Genomic DNA, 22,956 nt, shown 5'->3' on the forward strand with positions numbered 1-22,956 from the left:
GTTTCTTCGCTCGTGAAAAAAATGACATGGGGGAGAAGTTAGAGTCTAAGAAAAAATCGAGTTCTTGTTTTGCGTGGATCGTGACAACGTCGATCTTCATTGCGACGAGGGTCTGTCGTCGAGTCCGTCCGACGTGAGCGGAGACGAAGCAGTGTCCCCATCGATGAGGATTCTTGATATTTGAGACGCTGCTGTAAAGGAGGACGCGCGATGGAACCTGACGACATATCATTTGCGCAGGAAAATCGGCATTAAGATTCCGCGTAAGGACATTTGGTTGAGGACTGTCACAGCTTGTAGCGGTAGAGCCTCTAGGTATGAGAGTTCGGCAGCGAAAGTTCTCAGACGAACACGTGGAAAACGTGGTTTCAGGTTACCCTTTCAAGCGATAAAGTTTACTATTCCTCAGGACAGTGAGGGTAATACTTTATGGTTGAAGAATCCTCCTAAGATATAAGTCACGATCATGGAGGGACGCGATCTCCTCGAGAGCACGGCGAGCGTCGATGGATTCGTATCGCGCGTGGGAACGACAGTGCGACGAGTATCTAGAGGAGCTGCGTGGTAAGTATCGTCGTCGTGCCCCGACGGGGACAGTGAACTCTCTCGTCGCGCTCATCGCGAGATTCGAGGGCGCGAGGAACGATCTGCGTCGACGTTTCACGCATGCGGGTGCTGGATACGATGGATCGGGAGAGCTCTCTCGTGGTCGGAAATCGAGACGGCGTTTGACGATCGTGTGTCGACCGGTGTGGTGATAAACTCGAGCTATATAGAACCTAAACGGTTTCTCGAGAGCGTGAGGGATGTGGTCGTAGATCGAGTTTGCGACAGTATCGACAGAGACACGACAGCGTTAAAGTCAATACCGTTTTTAACAGTGAATTCGTTGCGGGTGTTGAGACTGACGTTAAGAGCATCGCAACGAAGAATCGTTAGCTCTTTCCTACGACCGACCTGCGAGAGTGGTACGATACTCACGTGGTCGAGACGACTCTGGCGGCTTTGGACGAGTTTTAGAAGCGCGATAACGGATGGGCATTATCACGCATAATGTATCTCATGATGAACGTGAACAAGTGTAATCCCATGCGCGTTGGATGCTTTGTCCAAATACCGCGCGACATAACGCTGACGAAAGCGCTACTTAATGTATGTTCGCCGGATAACGCGTGCTTTGCTTGGGCGATAATCGCTGCTCTGTATCCAGCAAGGACGCATCCGGAGAGATCCTGTCAGTACCCACACTATTCGACGCTATTGAATCTCAACAGGATCGAGTTTCCTATGACTCTGAAGCAAATCACTCGCTTCGAACGTTTCAATAACATCTCCGTCAATGTATTCACAACTCAGGAGAGGAAGAATGTCAATGAACGAAGCAGGATCGTGCCATTGCGGTTGACCGATGATAAGAGAGCCAGGCACGTGAATCTGTTGTATCTTACGGACTCGCGACTCGACGGCGACGCCAGGCACTTTGTGGATAAAGAGCTTGTCTCGATTGGTGGGGTCGCAACTGAGCAAATGCAAAACGGCAAAGTACATGATGAATTGTTTCTTAGAGCGAGAAAATTATTGCATCTTGAAGTCTAACGAATTTGTTGGCGTGCAGTTAATGTATAAAAATTTGTCCGACCATCAGACATTGCCAGTGTATCGCGATTTGAAATTTGCATTTGAATTTATGACACATATTCATCGGCATCCTACTGAAGCCTTAGTCGCGAGAGGACAGCAGCTGTCTGTTGTTATCATGCATCTATTATATTAGACTACAACTATCGTTACTAGCATCAGCTCTGAGAGCGGTCACGCTCGCGTTTTAACTGTAACGCCTCAAACGTGGACAATTGAACTACGGGTGCCGTCATTCTGTCTTTATTGCTCACTAATATTGAATAAAGTTAGAATGACGCTGTCTTGATTGCTCACTGAATATTGAATAAAGATAAAATGACGCTCGCGATCGTTGGGAGCGTTCAGTGGAACGCATCCATAATTCAATGTCCACGTTTGAGGCGTTACAGTTAAAACGCGAGCGTGACCACTCTCAGGCTTAGCATCATTAGTATACTATACAGTGTATATTAAGTGTGTATAAATGTGCACATATGAAATCGATGATTTCATTGAAGAAAGAAGCTTTTATTGAACTAAATATTTCGAAGATTGATATGTTTATTATTTTTTTGTAATAATAAACATATCAATCTTCGAAATATTTACTATCATTTTCTAATAGTTTTGTCCATCTATTGGACAGTTGACGAATCCCTTTTTAAAAACAATAAAGTAAATAAAGGCTCAATTTCTTTAAAAACAAAAACACCGAATTAATTTGTGCACCTAATACCACTGCTATTTCTAAATAAGTGTTGTAAATACCTGCATGTATCCTTAACAGCACTCTGATTATTTTGTTGCTTTGCATGTTGTTTATTCTGTACCCATGATGCAAGAGATTCTGCGACTTCTACATCATTTTCTCCTACAAATATAATTTATTGTTACAACAGAAGCCTTAATTTATTATACGATAATATTATAAAATAATAGTATAAAGCATATTTTTGCTTTATTTATCATTGTCACGATATTCTAAATATATATAGCATGTTTATGTATGCCACTAATTAGCCACTACAATAGTAAACAATTATAATTTAACAATTATTATTTTAACATAATTTGGATTATGCGTAAATTGTTGAGATAATATGTTGAGGTTAAATTGAAATAATATAATAGTTTTGTAAAGTTAAAAGCGTATTTAAAAAATATTTTAGAATAGCCAAATAATTATGATAGAATAATTATAATAAGATAAATACAATAATTACATAATTCTGATATATATAATAATGTATATAAGCATATATCAAAACGTAGTTCGTAACATATAATTTAAGACAGTTAAAAATACATTTGGACATCGAGATGAAAATAAAAGTAAAATCATACGAAGTCGCATAAAAACTATTAGAGATAACAAAGTTTTCTGAATTTTCTTTCTCGTTTTAAACATTTATCGTCTTATATTTGGTTCGTGTATTTTTTTCTTTGCATTTCCTGACGATTGCGACATTCCTGTCACTTCTTTATTGCCTTCATTCAGCCCCGAACGAATCTCCGTTCGAGATTACACCATTTGCAATATGTTGTTCAACTTCTCAAACATGTTTATTGTAATTTAATCATCAGAACTTATAAATAGACCAAAAGTAGTTAACAAGCACTAGAGCACCTTTTTTAGTTTTAAAACTGACTATTTTTATCAGTATAATAATGTATGTATATGTGTAATTTACATACCTGACATTGTTTCATCATCTATATCATTCTCATCATTCGTTAAATCCAAAAGTGTGATGTTAGACTCGTTATGTCTACATTCATCAATACAGATATCATGTTCACTTAATTCCTATAAAAATTGCAATAAAAGATTCTTCTTATACAGATGAAGTCATTGAAAACATAAATATTAATCAAGAGATTACTCACGTCATTATCGCTACTACTGCTACTGCTAGACGAAAAATTCACCACCGGAGATAGATAGAATGATGATGGAGAATGGACACAATCAGCGACGGCCTGACACTCTGCCAACGATGCATCATTGATACAACGTTGTGCAGTTTCATTTCCCGTTAAGACTTCATGCGCATTATCCGTCATTGATGCTAATGTCGAGGTAGATAGTACAGGATCACTGGCACTATTATTGGACAATAAATTTGACGACTGCTGACCAAACAGTGCGGCGACATTTGATGACGAATAAGGCGACAACGAAGAAATAGAATGAGGTTCTGCAGCTTGGTAATCCATAAATTTATCATTGACACGACGCGATAAATTGCTGTCGGTTTCTACAAAGTTCCGATTATTGTTGGTGCAATGCGTCATCTTTAGCAGCGTTTTTGACATTGGCATGCAGCAAGGATACGTACTTGAGGACTCACCTATTTTGCACATCGGCATCAATTGATCCCCTAATATTGTCGGATTACTGTTATTACCAGAAAGTTCAGTCGGTACCAACCTATTAAAAAAGAAACATATTTCATTTTCAGTTCTGGCTTCTATTGAAGCCGCGTTTTTTGTCATTTTGATTCGGACTTTTCGTGAACATTTCTACTTCATCAGGGAATGAGAAGTAATCTGACACTAAGTTGCTTCTCGGTAGATGTCCCTATATATAAATGAAGTTTTGGCCGTTTAATGATGGTTAGTAGAAGAAAAGGGGGAAATTTCGCTAGCCATTCAAATTTTAAAAACCTGAGAGAATGATTTGTCATATTAAGTCGGTATTTAATCTACTATCTCTGTTGAAATTGTTGAGATTCTTGTAAATTTCTAAAGCTTCCCTGTATTTTCTAGGAAAATAGATGTTAGTTTTAGCTAATAATGTAGTTTGGTCAAATAAATCAAACACAAAACAGTATCAAAAATCTTTTTAGCAAATATTTTACTCTGAAAAACTTTCTCTATACTTTGAAAAAAGATCCTACTTTATCCATATAAACGAAAAATCTGATTAAAAAGACTTTCAGAAAAAACTTTCAGAATAAACAAAGAGTGCCTTAATGAAAAGAACCTTTACTCGGAATTAGGATTATATGGCCACCATAAAATTCACAAAATCAATACATCCGACAAATCCATAGTAAGTGTCATAAACTCACCAACAAATAATCTAGCAAAAGTTTTGACTAACAATTAAGTTCTTTCACCGAGAAAATCATTACCAAAACTTCTGAAAACTCCTCCGATTTCATACAAAAGATCAGTCAGAAAATCCCACTCCACTCTGATGATATCTTAGTAAACTTTGATGTGGTATCTGTATTCACTGAAGTACCAATCTTGAACATCATAGATATAATTAAGTCTTCAAAACAAATCCTCCACTGATCTGATCCTTCTAATCGAATACAATCTATTTATAACAATCAATTTTACAAACAAGCTACAAATGCTACCATTGGGAATTCCCAATCTCTCCGATAATATTCTATGCAAATATTATGTAAAAGCAAATATTTTTATGAAACATTTCAATTACCAGATAATCTAAATAGTTTCTCTGAAAACCCGAATATGGCTGCGTGGACGATATCTTTGTTACCTGGTAACAAAAAAGGCAAAAAATTTCAAACCCTCCTGTTGTTTTTGCTCAATTCACAATATGCTAATATTACTTTCACAATGGAAATAAAATAAATCAAAAAACCCCTTCCTAAATATTTTAGTCACAAAAAAGTAGACAGTTTCCTTGATCATCAAGTTTATAGAAAATCTACACATAGCAACAGGTATCTTCACACCAAGTCGCATCACTATTTGATTCAGAAACAATTAGTCCTCGATTCGTTAATATATACAGCCTTCATCATCTGCGACAAAGATAGCATAAAGGAGAAATTCAAAGAATTAAAAAACCTATTTCAGGACCATAATAGATAAACAAATCAAATTATACTAATCCAACAACACATAAACCAAACAATCACAAGAATAGATAAAAGATAAATATATACAAAATAAATATACAGAGTGTACCAAAAGTCTGGAAACGGTCGAATATTTCATAAACTATGCATTTTAGAAAGAAATGTTTCAGACAAAAGTTGTAGGATTTCAAGTAGCGCATTACATAGCAACATCAGTATGACCTTGAAGAGTGTTGTCAAGGTCATGTGAAGGTCAACTTTGTTTTCTTAAATGGAACCGCCTATAAAATGTTGCATATTTGGATTCTACGGGAAAAAAACGAGTAAATTTTATCTGAAACATTTGTTTGAAAAATGCTTCTATCAAAAGTTATACGCATTTAAACCTTAAAGTAGAATGCATTGCAAGTAATGATATATTAATTAAAAGACTTTATCGTTTTGTTCTTTTACTTTATTAAATGTTCGAACTGGTGTCCATTAACATCTAAACACTTATTAAGTCTCCTTACGAAACTTTGCTCTAAGTAACATTTCTGGGGTCATGCTAGCGCTAGCTAATGACCTTGGAGTACGTACTCGATGTTAACTGAAAAAAACATAAACTTACACATCAGAAAATGTAAATACAAATTTATGCATTTAGTTAGTTTTGAGCTGGTTTTCATGCTGCTTATCAAGTTCGAAAATCATGACTCGAACGAAGAATACGTGAAGCTTGCGTTAGCATGACCCCAGAAATGTTACTTAGAGCAAAGTTTCGTAAGAAGACTTAATAAGTGTTTAGATGTTAATGGACACCAGTTCGAACATTTAATAAAGTAAAAGAACAAAACGATAAAGTCTTTTAATTAATTTATCATTACTTGCAATGTATTCTACTTTAAGGTTTAAATGCGTATAACTTTTGATAGAAGCATTTTTCAAACAAATGTTTCAGATAAAATTTACTCGTTTTTTTCCCGTAGAATCCAAATATGTAACATTTTATAGGCGGTTCCATTTAAGAAAACAAAGTTGACCTTCACATGACCTTGACAACACTCTTCAAGATCATACTGATGTTGCTATGTAATGCGCTACTTGAAATCCTACAACTTTTGTCTGAAACATTTCTTTCTAAAATACATAGTTTATGAAATATTCGACCGTTTCCAGACTTTTGTTACACCCTGTATACATTCTTCCATACATTCAAGGAATCACAGACACAATTGGTAAAACCTTAAACGAATATAATATAAAATAATTTACAAATCATCAACAAAAGTAGAACAATTCATTAATAATTCAAAAGACGAAAGGTCGCCACTGAGCATGTCTGGAGTTTATAAAATCCTGTTCCTATTTTCAGTCTCTCCATATGGGAGAAACTGAGAGAATGAACACATGAATAAAACAACATTAAACTACCGTTAGATTAAAACATGCAACACAGTCAGCACATAACTAGCAGAACATAACTTGAAAATCGGACACAAAATCTTGTTTTATTAAACTTCATTATTAACTAAGACTATCGCCTATTTTCCTAGAAAATACAGGAAATCTTTAAAAAAATTTACAAGCATCCTAATAATCTCAACAGAGATGGTGGATTAAATACTAATCTAATGGCAAGCCATCTTTCCGGATTCAAAAATTTTAATGGCTAGCAAAGTTTCTTCCCTCTCCTATCAATTCTCATTAAGGCTCCTGGGTGATCACCGCGGCCATGTTAAATTATGACATCAGAAGCGAGAAATGACACGTTGAGAATTCTTGCGTGCCATTTTCTAATAAAAATATATTTTGATAAAAAAAACACTACAGATCGCTTCAGCACACTTGTAAAATACTCCGAAAACTAAGCTTTTCTGTTAACAGTCAATCAACAGTCGTAAAATGAAAATGAAATGAATACCTGTAATATAAAAATAGTCTTGCACATGCGCAGTCATTCCGCATGACCAAGTCTCATATCACAGTTATTTTGGCTGCGGTGACCATCCAGGAGCCTTAAGGGGAAGCTGGAGTGGCTAGTGTACTCCTTCGCATCGTCTGTATTACCGACGGAATAAATGAGTTTTTTAAATAGATCTTTTCATTGGTTGCGCAGAATGAAAAATCCTTTTGCACGATATCAAGGACCTAATCTTGTCCTTTGTTTTACTCTTGGCCATGATGCATATATGCACAAAATTTTATTTCATATACAACTTTTTTATTACACTTCTGAATTCTCTTTTAAAAGCTTCCTTACATTCTTTCACTCTGTCCCTTTGTCTGGATGTTCTCATTTCACATGTCAAACTGCATAACTTATATATTATAAGCAATCATTATACGAGGGTAGGGCCACAAGCCGGTAATAAAACTAATTTTCAAAATTGTTTCCGATTTTAACATAAAGTCCAAATCCAGACAAACATTACTATATGTACTGTAATTGTGGAGAAGGATTTGTTGTTTCGTACAACCAAAAAAAGGTGTATTGGAAATAAAATTCTTTATTCCGCCGGTAATACAGACCACTCCAGTTTCCCCTTAAGCGGCCAGTTTCACCTGTCACTTATCAAAAAGCAACTCAGTATCAGGTTTGCTTCTCTTCCTCTGATAAAATAGACTGAAATGTTTATGAAATGTTGAAATCAAAATGACAGAAAACGTGACTTCGACCGAAGAACCAGAATTGATATAGTGATTTAGTGATCATCGTGATAAATTTTTACATTTCATTATATCAATATGATAATGAATCACGCAATTATTAAAATAATTTTCAATAACATTTGTTACCTTCCTGATGTTCCATTCATATTAGGATACGTTTCGATTGTTCGTGTAGTATTTGAATTGATCGTTGAATCTTCTGCGATGCGTTTTTGCTGTTGCTGTTGTTGCATTGCTGGAGATGATGTATGTAAACCGTAAATTCCAGTTCCGTTAGTAGCTTTAACAGCAGCCACGGCATTACGGGAAATTTCTATCGCTAATCTCTGTGTATAAAAAGCATTTATTCAATTAGCACATTTATTTATTTAAAATTACAAGATATTTATCTGAATAAAGCAAAAAAACTATTTGAGTAATATTTAAGAATTGCTGCATTATGAAGGACTTCAAGAATTATTGGTTTCTTATTAATATAAACGTAATATATTTTTCACACACGGATTTCTGCATAGATTTCTAGCATAGATACACAGATTTATTATAGCTTAAAACAACATTCATTTTCTTCTAAATAATTTTTACCTCTTTTAATTCGTTAATTTGAGTGGCATATTGATTTTGCACTGTCAGTAATTGGTTGATGCACCATTGCTGGTCTCTACAACGTTGGTAAAATGTCGGTGGTCGTACCTGAAATCTATTAACTTGATATTAACAAATATGACTTTTATTTTATTACACTATTTCGCGTGCGCACATATGCGCAGGTGCGTTCATATATCGTTCACACATTAAATCAATATATAGCATTATTATAAATTTGATTAATTAAAAGAAAAACCTGTGTGTGCACACAAAGGTTAAAAGGATATACCTTAACTTAAGAGTATCAAGTTCCGTATTTAAGTAACCTTCCGTCGCGAGTAAATCTAATCGGAAAAATCTATTGTATCCCCAACATTCACCGATCTCAAAATCAGATGCAAACTCACGAACAATGTTTTTGCTTGTATCACGAGAGCCTTGATGAATCATTTCAACCCTATATTCATACCTACGAAAATATTTTAAGATAAATAAAAAATATTTGTTCCATACCTTTTTTATAGTCTAAATAAATTTTCACATTTTATAAAGTTTTATACAAAGGTTGTGTGTGTGTGCGTGCGTGTGTGTGTGTGTGCGTGCGTGCGTGTGTGTGCGCGCGCGCGCGCGCGTGGGTGTGTGTGTACATATATAACCTTTATATATATATATATATACAGGGTGTCTCGATGACCCCGTGCCACCCGTTAATGACATGTAGGTTGGACTTAGCTGAATAGAAAAGTCCGATGTCATTTTGCGATTTTCGCAATATTAACGGAGTTATTAATTAATAAATATAAGCGAATGAGGGCGGTGCGTGCAGCGAGATAGGTCGGTAGGAGGGCCGCGCGCTCTTTGATACCGCGAGCTGAGCGGCGCGCGGTGAGGGAGAATGGGGTGTTTTAGATACTGACAATATCAAGGACGCGCGGGGGATCCTCCTACTGACGGCTATCTTGGAGACTGATAGAAACAGCGTGTGACGCTGGGGCCCCGCGCTGAGCGATAATTGATTCATATCCTTTTTTCCAAAATAGTTTATTTTGTGGCAATTTTATTTTAAGGTAAAAGAAATTGTTTTTAAGGCAAAGGAAAGGAAAGCTATCGTTTCCTCACCACCTTGCGGTAGGTAGCACGGAGCGTTTTTTTAGGGCCGGTTTTTCAATCATGGTTTAAACGTAGATCTAAGTTTAAACCATGATTGAAAAACCGGTCCTTAAAGTGGTTTCTCCAATAGACCTAATCCACTCTCATTATTTAATGCAATAATTGTTCGAAGTGCCTTCCTCGTTGCTCCATGCAGAGTTCGGTTCTTCGAACAATGTTACGCGTTGCACGTTGCGCCATGTCCAGCGTGATGGTATTGAAGGCCACGATAATTGCTTCACGTACTTCATGTTCTGTGCCATCACGCCAGTGCTCGACTAAATTCTTTATGTAGCCCCAAACAAAATAATCTAATACATTCAGATCCGGCGATCGCGCCGGCCAAGCGATTGGGCCATCACGGCCCATCCACCTGTCCGGAAAACGCGCGTTCAAAATTTCACGTGCTTGTCGCGAAAAATGAGCAGGAGCCCCGTCTTGCTGGAAAATCATCTGCGTTCGTAAAAGTAAAGGAATATTTTCCAGTAATATTGGCAAATGATTTTCCAGAAAATCTGAATAAATTTGCTCATTAAGTCGTGGCGGGAAAAAGAATGGACCAATCTAAAAATCAAAGACAAGAAACTTAGATAAAATTGCAACAAAAAATCTTATTTAACTCATTTACTCAAGCTTACTATTTCATTTCCGATGATTCCTGCCCACACGTTTACGCTCCATCGATATTGGAAAGAGCTAACGCGAATAGCATACGGATTTTCTTCTCGCCATGTTATAAAGTTACGAGAATTAAAAATTCCGTTAGGCGTAAATGTAGCCTCATCGGTCCATAGAATTCGATCGGGGAAAGAAACGTCTCGCCGATGCTGCGCAAGGAATCCTGTGCATGTTTCGCCAATGATTAATAATATACGAAAATCGCCAATAGTTAATAATGTACGAAAATCGTCATTAATGACGAAGAATAAAAATACCTCCACAAAAACATATTCGATGTTCATAGTCTCTCGCACGAAGTTGTTGGACCCGTTGGTAATGGTACTGTAAAGAGCGATAGGTCAAAATACCCCCAACTATAGCCAAATAGGATAAATAGACCAAAAACAGAAAACAGCCAGAGTTATTTGTCGAGCAGCGTTGAGAGACAAATAGCGTCTGATTAGAGATTCAAGTCGGAATCACGGGCAAATCGAAATAGAGATCGCAAGCGAGCTTATTGTAATCCATGTTCTTTGTTTTATGCATATTTCTCGCACGTGGTTTTCACACATTGAGTGATCAGATATAAAGTGCAATGGATCAATTTACGTCTGAAGAATTCGTTGACATGATCATTTGTTACAGGATGGCTGGAGAAAATGCCAGAGCTGCGGAACGCATTTACGCAGAAAGATTTCCCGATTGACGGCATCCATCCAGAAACGTAATTACGAGATGCATCCACCGTGCCCGAGAAACAGGATCTCTCTTACCCAATTGGCGATACAATGGTCGTTTCATACATCCTCACCCAAATGAGGAAGAGAGAATCCTGCAGTTGTTCACAGAAAACCCGAACATGAGTATACGACGTGCAGCTCACGAACTTGGCCTGTCGCGATGCGCGGTGCATCGTACTTTAACACGGAACGGATTACATCCGTACCATTACCAACGGGTCCAACAACTTCGTGCGAGAGACTATGAACATCGAATATGTTTTTGTGGAGGTATTTTTATTCTTCGTCATTAATGACGATTTTCGTACATTATTAACTATTGGCGATTTTCGTATATTATTAATCATTGGCGAAACATGCACAGGATTCCTTGCGCAGCATCGGCGAGACGTTTCTTTCCCCGATCGAATTCTATGGACCGATGAGGCTACATTTACGCCTAACGGAATTTTTAATTCTCGTAACTTTATAACATGGCGAGAAGAAAATCCGTATGCTATTCGCGTTAGCTCTTTCCAATATCGATGGAGCGTAAACGTGTGGGCAGGAATCATCGGAAATGAAATAGTAAGCTTGAGTAAATGAGTTAAATAAGATTTTTTGTTGCAATTTTATCTAAGTTTCTTGTCTTTGATTTTTAGATTGGTCCATTCTTTTTCCCGCCACGACTTAATGAGCAAATTTATTCAGATTTTCTGGAAAATCATTTGCCAATATTACTGGAAAATATTCCTTTACTTTTACGAACGCAGATGATTTTCCAGCAAGACGGGGCTCCTGCTCATTTTTCGCGACAAGCACGTGAAATTTTGAACGCGCGTTTTCCGGACAGGTGGATGGGCCGTGATGGCCCAATCGCTTGGCCGGCGCGATCGCCGGATCTGAATGTATTAGATTATTTTGTTTGGGGCTACATAAAGAATTTAGTCGAGCACTGGCGTGATGGCACAGAACATGAAGTACGTGAAGCAATTATCGTGGCCTTCAATACCATCACGCTGGACATGGCGCAACGTGCAACGCGTAACATTGTTCGAAGAACCGAACTCTGCATAGAGCAACGAGGAAGGCACTTCGAACAATTATTGCATTAAATAATGAGAGTGGATTAGGTCTATTGGAGAAACCACTTTAAGGACCGGTTTTTCAATCATGGTTTAAACTTAGATCTACGTTTAAACCATGATTGAAAAACCGGCCCTAAAAAAACGCTCCGTGCTACCTACCGCAAGGTGGTGAGGAAACGATAGCTTTCCTTTCCTTTGCCTTAAAAACAATTTCTTTTACCTTAAAATAAAATTGCCACAAAATAAACTATTTTGGAAAAAAGGATATGAATCAATTATCGCTCAGCGCGGGGCCCCAGCGTCACACGCTGTTTCTATCAGTCTCCAAGATAGCCGTCAGTAGGAGGATCCCCCGCGCGTCCTTGATATTGTCAGTATCTAAAACACCCCATTCTCCCTCACCGCGCGCCGCTCAGCTCGCGGTATCAAAGAGCGCGCGGCCCTCCTACCGACCTATCTCGCTGCACGCACCGCCCTCATTCGCTTATATTTATTAATTAATAACTCCGTTAATATTGCGAAAATCGCAAAATGACATCGGACTTTTCTATTCAGCTAAGTCCAACCTACACGTCATTAACGGGTGGCACGGGGTCATCGAGACACCCTGTATATATATATATATATACAGGGCGGTCCACTTAAATCGATCATCTTAGATATTTCACTTGTTTTTGATGATACGAAAAAATGTCTAAGGAAAAAGTTGCACCGTTCGAACGGACTATCATGATGACAGAACGAAAATTTTTTCAAGGCTATTTTTTTCGGAGATTCAAAGGTCAAGATAATTTTTTTAAATGGAACTACATATTTTTGTTTGCGCAATTTTATAACCAACATCGAGAGGAGTTCAGCGACCTATGACAACATGACCGTTAAATGATCTTGAACGCGGGAAACAGAAAAATCAAACTATGCTCTTCAACACAAAAATTTATTTAAGGAGGTGTTCGAAATTATGTCCTCCGACTTCAATACATTTTCTAAGGCTCCATGGACGTTCTACTTATCGAAGCCACTTTAGATTTTCGACGGTCCAATAGTTCATATTTCTTCTATTTACTTGTCCATGGTTAGTGAACATTGATTCATCGGTAAACACTCTCATGTTCTGGAATTCAATGGAATGTAAGATTGAAATAATTCCATACATGTATTGTGTGCGTGTGTGTATGTGTATGTAAATATTTATGATCGTGAAATGCTTTCGCAGTTCAGTTCATTTCCTGAGTTTCTCGATATCAGAGTTTAAATATGACTCATTATACGAAAGAGGAAAGAATAGAAATGCTTCTTATTTACGGTGAAAGCGGAAGAAGCTCTACAGAGGCGCAGAGAATGTACGGCCAAAGATACCCTGAAAAGCGTTTACCGTCTCGCGCTGCTTTTGACCGTCTTATTAAAACATTTCGTGAAACTGGAAGTGTTTGTTCACGTAAGAAAATGCGACCTCATTTGCAAACTAATGAACCAGCAGAAGTTACTGTTTTGGCTACAGTGGCAAATAATCCACATATCAGTTCTCGACAAATACAAAGAAATACTGGTATTTCCAAGACAAGTGTTTTACACATTTTTAAACGCCACTCATTTCATCCATATTACATTGCATTGCATCAAGAACTTCATGAAAATAATTTTATTAATCGAATAGAATTTTGTCAATGGGCGCTACAACAGTTGGAGGTCAATGAATTCTTCTTCAACAGAATATTGTTTACCGATGAATCAACTTTCACTAACCATGGATAAGTAAATAGAAGAAATATGCACTATTGGTCCGTTGAAAATCCAAGGTGGCTTTGACAAGTAGAACGTCAACGTCCATGGAGTCTTAATGTATGCTGTGGTGTTTTACACAATCGAATCATTGGCCCTTTCTTTATTGATGGTACATTAAATGGTCAAAAATATGCTGATTTTTTGTCCCAACAATTACCAAACTTATTGGAAGAGGTGCCGTTAGAAACTCGTTTACAAATGTGGTATCAGCATGATGGTTGTCCGGCTCATAACGCACGTGTTGCACGTACAGTTTTACACGAAATGTTTCCGGAACGCTGGATAGGAAGAGGAGGACATATCAGTTGGCCAGCACGTTCTTCTGATTTGAATCCTTTAGACTTTTTTGTGGGGAATGTTAAAGAACACTGTTTACAATGATGTACCAACTACACAAGAGAACATGAGAGAGCGCATTTTGAATGCATGTGCTAGTATAAATTCAGAAATGATAGAAAGGGTAAGAGTATCATTTGTGCATCGTATTAGAATATGTATTGAAGTCGGAGGACATCATTTCGAACACCTTAAATAAATTTTTGTGTTGAAGAACATAGTTTGATTTTTCTGTTTCCCGCGTTCAAGATCATTTAAAGGTCATGTTGTCATAGGTCGCTGAACTCCTCTCGATGTTGGTTATAAAATTGCGCAAACAAAAATATGTAGTTCCATTTAAAAAAATTATCTTGACCTTTGAATCTCCGAAAAAAATAGCCTTGAAAAAATTTTCGTTCTGTCATCATGATAGTCCGTTCGAACGGTGCAACTTTTTCCTTAGACATTTTTTCGTATCATCAAAAACAAGTGAAATATCTAAGATGATCGATTTAAGTGGACCACCCTGTATATATATATATATATATATACACACAGGGTGGCCCATTTTAATTTATACAGTCGATTTTTTAAAACACTAAAAGAGATACGAAAAAATGTTTCAGACAAACATGTCACGATTTCGAAGGGGACATAAGATGATACCATTGGTTTGACCTTGAATAGTCGTTTGAAGGTCACGCGAAGATCACCTTCAATTTCTTAAATTGAAACCCCAACTTTTTATTGCAGATTCTTATTCTCCATCGAAAAGTAAGTAACTTTTGTCTGAAACATTTTTCCGAAAAATGTCATCTTATGTCCTTAAAATGTCCTCAAAACTCATCTTGAAGATCATTTTAAGGACATAAGATGACATTTTTCGGAAAAATGTTTCAGACAAAAGTTGCATGTTTTCTCGCGTAGAATCCGAATCCGTAATAAAAAAATACCATGTCTCATTAAAAAAAAATTTCAGACCGGAAGTTAGAATTTCGATAAACAATGACCCGTCTAGTTGTATCCACATTCTCTGTCGTGTATGGAGATCAACGTTCGAACAGTGTATTGTCGAATATCGACAATGTCAAACGTGATTACGTAACTCGGTATTCGACAATACACTGTTCGAACGTTGATCTCCATACACGACAGAGAATGTGGATACAACTAGACGGGTCATTGTTTATCGAAATTCTAACTTCCGGTCTGAAATTTTTTTTTAATGAGACATGGTATTTTTTATTACGGATTCGGATTCTACGCGAGAAAACATGCAACTTTTGTCTGAAACATTTTTCCGAAAAATGTCATCTTATGTCCTTAAAATGATCTTCAAGATGAGTTTTGAGGACATTTTAAGGACATAAGATGACATTTTTCGGAAAAATGTTTCAGACAAAAGTTACTTACTTTTCAATGGAGAATAAGAATCTGCAATAAAAAGTTGGGGTTTCAATTTAAGAAATTGAAGGTGATCTTCGCGGGACCTTCAAACGACTATTCAAGGTCAAACCAATGGTATCATCTTATGTCCCCCTCGAAATCGTGACATGTCTGTCTGAAACATTTTTTCGTATCTCTTTTAGTTTTTTAAAAAATCGACTGTATAAATTAAAATGGGCCACCCTGTATATATGTGTATATATATATATATATATATATATATATAAAGGTTATATATGTATATATTTGTATATATATATATACACACATATATATACATATATAACCTTTGTAATAAAATTTATAAATGTGTATGTGTGTGTATATATATATATATGCGCGCGCGCGTGTGCGTTACTTATAAATTTACGTACTTTGAAGTTTCTGGCAATCCAGCACTCAGTTCTAAAAATACTGACAAATAATTTCCACGTACAACTCCATTGCCATCAGGATATACCTTCAATCGCCAACATAGTCCATTCACATGTAGCGGTGCAGAATATACTGGATCAGCCTTCAGTTGAAGCTGAGTAAAATTTTGCATAGTAAATGTTGCACTGTCATAGCCTGGCACGATTTCACTAGAAAACAGAAATATTTATTATAATATAAAGAAAACAATTCCATAATTATAGTATAATCAAAATCATATAAAACATCTATAACAAAGTATAATCGACAATATCATTCTAGGTGAAAAAATATATAAAATATATAGAAAGAATAATAATTTCCATGCAAAAAACTTTGTTTTGCTTAATTTCTAGATGTGATACTATTCAATTTTTACATTTATTTATCTTCTCAATTTATATCTTACCTATGGAAATCAGCAGGAACTGGTGCAGTAACAAAACTTGTCATCGGTTTTTTCCGAATCTGATGTATCTTGCGAGAGAGTTCGGCGCTTTTGGTGATCAATTCGGAACGTGTGCAAGTATGTAACTGATACTCTACTTCTTGCAACAATGCTTCTAGCTGCTCAGTCTCTAAAGTCAATGAATTTTTCTGACCCATCAGGGTTAGCAGTTTGGCTTTCAATTGAGAATCCAGGCGAGCTATCATCAACTCTATGGCGTTTCTAATTTCTCGAACTCTTTCGTCCTTTGCTGCTCTTACTGATTCAACATTTCTCTCCTACAGTAACAGACACAAATATTAAATCACAAAATATTAGAAAACGAAATAAGTTCTCTAATATTTCTGTCGCAATATCTCAATTGACAACATTACTAATATTATCAAATATCATGTATTGTATAGCAGAAATTTTTCAAAAATAAAGAAAATATTTGATTCAATAGTAAAACAGTTTAAATACATTTACAGAAATAAAATAATTAATTTTTATATTATTTATATTGAAAGAGCAATCATAACGTTTTGGTTCATCCAATGGATATTTTTACACATTTGTATACACCTTTTTTATTATATCTTAGATATTCCTATATTTGGAACTAAAATTTGTTACGTGTGTACATACTACTTCTTGAACAAGACTAATCAGTTCCATAAGTCGCCTATTTAATTGGCCTACTTCTGTTTTTATTTGAGTAACATGTTGTTCGTAAACATCTTCTAATGGTTTGAAGGTATGTCCAGAATGAGTGCCACCCCACAGAGCACACTGATGACAGATACACTTACGGCAAGTCCAGCAGTATACTGATAACTTTTCTTGATGTATCGCGCATCTACAATAATGAATAAATTAATACTAAAACTAATAATAATTGTTTAAATAAATAACAGAAATATTTAAATATTTAAATTAATATTTAATTAATTATAATTAAATATAATAATAAATATTAATAATTAATATCTTATAAATATGATATAGTATAAATAGATTACAATAAATAAATAACTGATACTCTATAAATAAATAACTTTAAATGCTCTAATAAGGAATATCCAAATAAAAGAGCAAAAACATTTTTTAAGTATAAAACATAATCGGGATTTCCAGAAGTACGAAGAAGAAAATAAAGACATCAGATTATGATGCTATAATATTTATAATATTTACCTGTCTCGATTAGAATCATCATATCGAGAGTTAGATATACTAATAGCTTGCAATGTATCAAGTTGTTGAGTCACTTCTTCGACCCAGCGGCAATTCACTAGTTCATGTAAATGAAGGGATGCTCGACAATGAGGACATTGAGAACGTTGCTCAGTAAGCCATCTTCTGATACAAGTGTAACAGCACAATTTGCTACAATGGGGGCAGAGATGCGCATCTCTCAACTTTTCCATACAAATGAAACATCGGAAAACCTCTGCCAATGTCTATAACAAAAATAATAAATTATTTTATTGTCCTACTAGGTTTATACTATAAAGTTATACAAATGTTAGGAAAATATTATGAGTCCAATATAATAGTTAAATAATATAATAATTATATCTAATTCAAGCAATCCATCTATTCAATTTTTTATACATGCCCGCATGTATGTACATGTGCATGCATGTACATGTAAATATATTGCCACAAGGACTTATTATAACATTACTATAAATATATAAAAAGAAAATAATATGTACTAAGAAATTTTCAGTATTTATAAAATATTTGTTATATAAAATAATTACAAAATCATTATTTTATTGGACTGATTTACAAAAATATAAATTGTATTGTATTTAATATTTTTATATTTAAAAAATGTTATAATAAATTTTAATTTGTTATATATTCTTCAGTATTAAATAAAACTTGTAATAGATAAAATAATTAGATACTATAAAATTAATATTGATTTTATATTAATACATATTGATTTTTCAAAAATTATTCAGTAATTATCAAGTTCTGCTATAAATTTACAAAATAAGATACCAACATTCTAGATATCAGAAGTTAAATTATAACAAGGAACAAATTATTGCTATACCAATGCAAAATTGTCAAAACATTCTAAGATAAAAACTTTAATATTATAAGAATTGGAGGCAAAAGGCTATCATAATTTTATAATACAAGGAAAAGTATCAGTGGAATTCTCAAATTGTTGTTGCTAAATTGTTGTTAAATGAATAGTAAGTCTGTCAATTTCGGTCTGTATTTTCTCGAGTTCTCAGAATCTTTGAAACAAAATAACAATACAGCTAAAACGTGAACAATCGCAATTACAGCTAACTAGAATGTTGTTAACCTCGACACTGTGATCGTCCGCAGTTTTGGAGGAGATGGGTGGATCCCGATTAGCCATTTTTCACCCTCGAAACATGCACTGATATGATATAGGATTGTTATAGACGAATATTATTGATCACTTCGCCGCAACTGCTCTTTGAAAAACGTGTCTCGAAACTAGATCACTATGATACATTTGGTTCAACGGCGGTCGAAGCATCGATACTCGCAGTTTACACAAATCGTGATCGTGGCATGAGGAAACTCCAACATCTATCAAAGAACATGAACTGATATATACACGAGGAGATATATGACTGCTTTATTAACTCGTTGAAAACTTCATGGAAGTCGTTAGCACACTTATATACATAACACTACTATATTGCTCACAGAGCAATCCGGAGTCTCCGAAGTGCTCCGAACTAATAAACGATAAGGACAGAAATCAGAAAATATTATATAGTGCGGTTCATTTAGCACTACAAATGCTTCAAAGTATTTTCATCCTTCTTTTTAGGTGAAAAGAGAAAAAGGATAGAAAATACTTTGAAGCATTTGTAGTGTTAAGTGAACTGCATCTTAAAGGCAGGAGCACAGACTTTGGCATAAGCGCATAAACAAGATGCATAAGGAATTTGATTGGTCCATTTCCTTATGCACATGCTTATAGACCAATCGAATTCCTTATGCATCTGTTTATGCGCTTATGCCAAAGTCTGTGCTCCCGCCTTTATAGATGGCTTTAAGGCCGGTATTCATAGTCGAATCTTATATTTAAGACCGTCTTAAGTTTATCTGAAGATGCTGTATGGATCATTTCATTGGCTATGGAGTATCTGAAGATACACTTAAGACTAGAGATCCTATAGTATAACAGAGATGCGCCAATGATCACGTGATTGCGATATTTTGCTGATTGGTCAGAGTAAATTGTATAAACGTAGCCGCTGCCATGTTGAATTTCTCGCTGCCATGTTGAATCTGTCACTATCTTTCATACAAGTTTGTACATGTTTCTTTTGACGTCTTTATTTTTCATAGTCGTTTATGTAATAAATTATTTTCATTTCTTCATTAAATAATGGTTTGCATTAATTGTCGCTTATTTTGTACACAGAATTTACCATGTCAACCAATTGTGCTGCAAATCGCTATACGAACAGCAACAAAGGTTATGCAGTATTTAATTTCCCAGCAAATGCAGATTGTCGTAAGAAATGGATAGCTGCTCTTTCAAGGAACCCCGATTGGCGACCCACAGCCTCGCAAAGAATTTGTGAGGTGAGTGATACTAATAGAAATTTATTGCATAACCTTTGTTGCTGTTCGTACAGCGATTTGCAGGACAATTGGTTGGCATGGTAAATTCTGTGCACAAAATAAGTGACAATTAATGCAAACCATTATTTAATGAAGAAATGAAAATAATTCATTACATAAACGACTATAAAAAATAAAGACGTCAAAAGAAACATGTACAAACTTGTATGAAAGATAGTGACAGATTCAACATGGCAGCGAGAAATTCAACATGGCAGCGGCTACGTTTATACAATTTACTCTGACCAATCAGCAAAATATCGCAATCACGTGATCATTGGCGCATCTCTGTTATACTATAGGATCTCTACTTAAGACGGTCTTAAATATAAGATTCGACTATGAATACCGGCCTAAGGGGATGCTGGAGTGACTAGGAAACTTCTTTGCGATGGTGCTGCTACTTGCACAATAAAATGCTTTTTATAAAAATTTCGCAATTTGTACGCACAAAATTGAGGCAGTCTACACTCAGAATAAAATAAAGGAATATAATGAAGCTTTTCAAAGTGACTTTAGAAGCGTAATAAAAAAGAAAAGTATGTTCTCCTGTATTCTGTAAACTTACATTTTAACTGTAAGTTTTGTGCAAATGGCAACACTGTTTCACTCTAGGATCACCTTAAGGCCGGTATTCATAGTCGGATCTTAAGGTAAAATTTCATGCTGTCGCTCGTCGCTCATTTTCAGCGTTAAAACAGGTCACGTGATCAAAATTGACCATTAACCAGCGTTAATTTTGATCACGTGACCTGTTTTGACGCTAAAAATTAGAGATCCTATAATCAGAGTTGCGCCAAGCAGGGTTCCGCCATCATATTTCATCGAGATTGTGCGAGAGAGAAAGAGATATGTGCGAGAGAGAAAGAGATATGTGCGTTCTCTCTCTTGCACTTTCCGTACTGTTCGCACTGTGCTCGAGTGAAAAGTACACATAAGAGAATGCACATATGGCAATAAGCAAAGAGAATAATTGTGACAGTTGTATAAAAAAACGCAGTACCAACAATTTGTGAATATTATCTAAAGACGAAAGTGTTATTTGTGAATCAAAAGTCTGATATTGGTGAAAAAGCCGTATGCGAAGACCAAAGCATTATACATAATAACGAGGTACAAATGATAGCTTATATGAGCCATATTTTATTTTTTGTTATAAAAATGACACTGCAATAAAAATGACAATTGCTTTATATATCATCTGCTTATTTTTCTCATTTTCCTTGACTTTATTCATAGACATAGTAAGAATAGACCGAGCGTGTTCTCAACTTGGCAGTGAATCACAGGTAGAAAAAGAGAGAAAGCAGGCGAAGGATTGCTCTCTCTCTTTAAGGAAAGAAGAGTGGGGGTAAGAGCGGAGAGTGGGGAAGACGCGAACAGAGAGAGAAAGAGATCCTCCACCTACTTTCCGTCCTTTTCTAGCTGTGCTTCACGTTTTGCGCTTCACGCTCGGTCTATTCTTATTATGTCTATGACTTTATTACATGATTGAAATACTGCCCGAAACGGATGAAAAATGGCGGACCAATTAGCAGAGGATTTCGAAAGGCGCAACTCTGATTATAGGATCTCTACTAAAAATGAGCGACGAGCGACACAATGAAATCGCACCTTTATATGTAAGACCGTCTTAAGCTTATCTGCAGATGCTGTATAGATCATTTCATTGGCTACGCAGTATCTGAAGATACATTTAAGACGGTCTTAAATATAAGATCCGATTATGAATACCGGCCTAAATGTCATATGTATGTGCGCGCATGCGCATTTGTGTCAAAGTGTAGAAATTGTGGAAATGAGAGATCGATACACGTTTGTATTGCGATATTTTTGAAAGCGTTTGACCTCTGTTAACAACCCAGATAGCAAAATGATACCAACATGTCCGCAGATTGGTAACAAATTCGATCAGAATCCCAAACCAAAACCGTAGCCATCTGTGTCCGCATTAAGCTCGGGTTCTGCCGACAGAGCCTGCTGGACAGGTAATGTGAGCAGATTGGCAGCAGAAATCGTGCAGAGTCTGTACACATAACCTGGTAGCAGATTGTCAGCAGATTGAGAGCAGAGCCTGCGCACATAACTTGAGAGCAGTTTGGCAGCAGAAATTGAGCAGATTCTGTAAATAATCAGCTGTTAAAATGACCCCTAATCCATACTGCTATTTAAATTGCTATTTTTCTTTATTTTCAATGGGAAAGAAATGCAAAATTGAAAAGAAATACACAATAATAAGAATGAAATATATATATCCAGTAAAAACAATGTGAGAAATATGGTTAAATTAAAGTACATCTGGCTTGATGTGTTTTTCTGATAGTTTGTTGCATAATCTCTCTCTTATTGTTAATTTATTCTAATCTGAAGTCCGAATTTTGCTTTCGAACTTCAGATTGCTTGCGGTGTGCGTGGACGTTGTCCATGGGAGCCTCTGTGCCGCAAGTACAAAAATTTTCAGAAAAATTAATATCACGCCAAGGCGCGTATATTAACTTATATAACTGTCAGGCTAAATCTTAACGTCGAGTAAGAACTCGACGTGTGCACCGCATAGCGGTGCGGAGCGAAACCGCATATTCCTATGCCTATCTGTTTAAATTTAAATTGTGTCA

The 22,956-nt window shown here is 35.9% G+C and overlaps 1 protein-coding gene across 5 annotated transcripts in view; it reads right to left on the reverse strand.

Moving 5' to 3' along the window:
* The window catches only part of LOC105284425, a 33,329-nt gene extending 13,889 nt beyond the window's left edge, over nucleotides 1–19,440 (reverse strand). For 2 of the 5 annotated variants that reach the window (XM_026975438.1, XM_026975442.1), the window contains exons 1-11: nucleotides 19,038–19,440; nucleotides 17,903–18,168; nucleotides 17,354–17,564; nucleotides 16,688–17,004; nucleotides 16,239–16,448; nucleotides 8,992–9,171; nucleotides 8,700–8,814; nucleotides 8,241–8,440; nucleotides 3,508–4,051; nucleotides 3,316–3,427; nucleotides 2,389–2,491 (exon numbers count right to left, since the gene is read on the reverse strand). In XM_026975438.1, coding sequence (XP_026831239.1) covers nucleotides 2,389–2,491; nucleotides 3,316–3,427; nucleotides 3,508–4,051; nucleotides 8,241–8,440; nucleotides 8,700–8,814; nucleotides 8,992–9,171; nucleotides 16,239–16,448; nucleotides 16,688–17,004; nucleotides 17,354–17,564; nucleotides 17,903–18,168; nucleotides 19,038–19,094 — 2,315 coding nt within the window. In that variant the 5' untranslated portion in view covers nucleotides 19,095–19,440. The remainder of the gene's footprint in view (nucleotides 1–2,388; nucleotides 2,492–3,315; nucleotides 3,428–3,507; nucleotides 4,052–8,240; nucleotides 8,441–8,699; nucleotides 8,815–8,991; nucleotides 9,172–16,238; nucleotides 16,449–16,687; nucleotides 17,005–17,353; nucleotides 17,565–17,902; nucleotides 18,169–19,037) is intronic. The other 3 variants (XM_026975441.1, XM_026975440.1, XM_026975439.1) reach the window with 3 other exon arrangements.
* Between the last annotated feature and the right edge of the window lie 3,516 nt (nucleotides 19,441–22,956).

Source organism: Ooceraea biroi, chromosome 2, assembly GCF_003672135.1.
Source record: "Ooceraea biroi isolate clonal line C1 chromosome 2, Obir_v5.4, whole genome shotgun sequence".
NCBI lineage: Eukaryota > Metazoa > Arthropoda > Insecta > Hymenoptera > Formicidae > Ooceraea > Ooceraea biroi.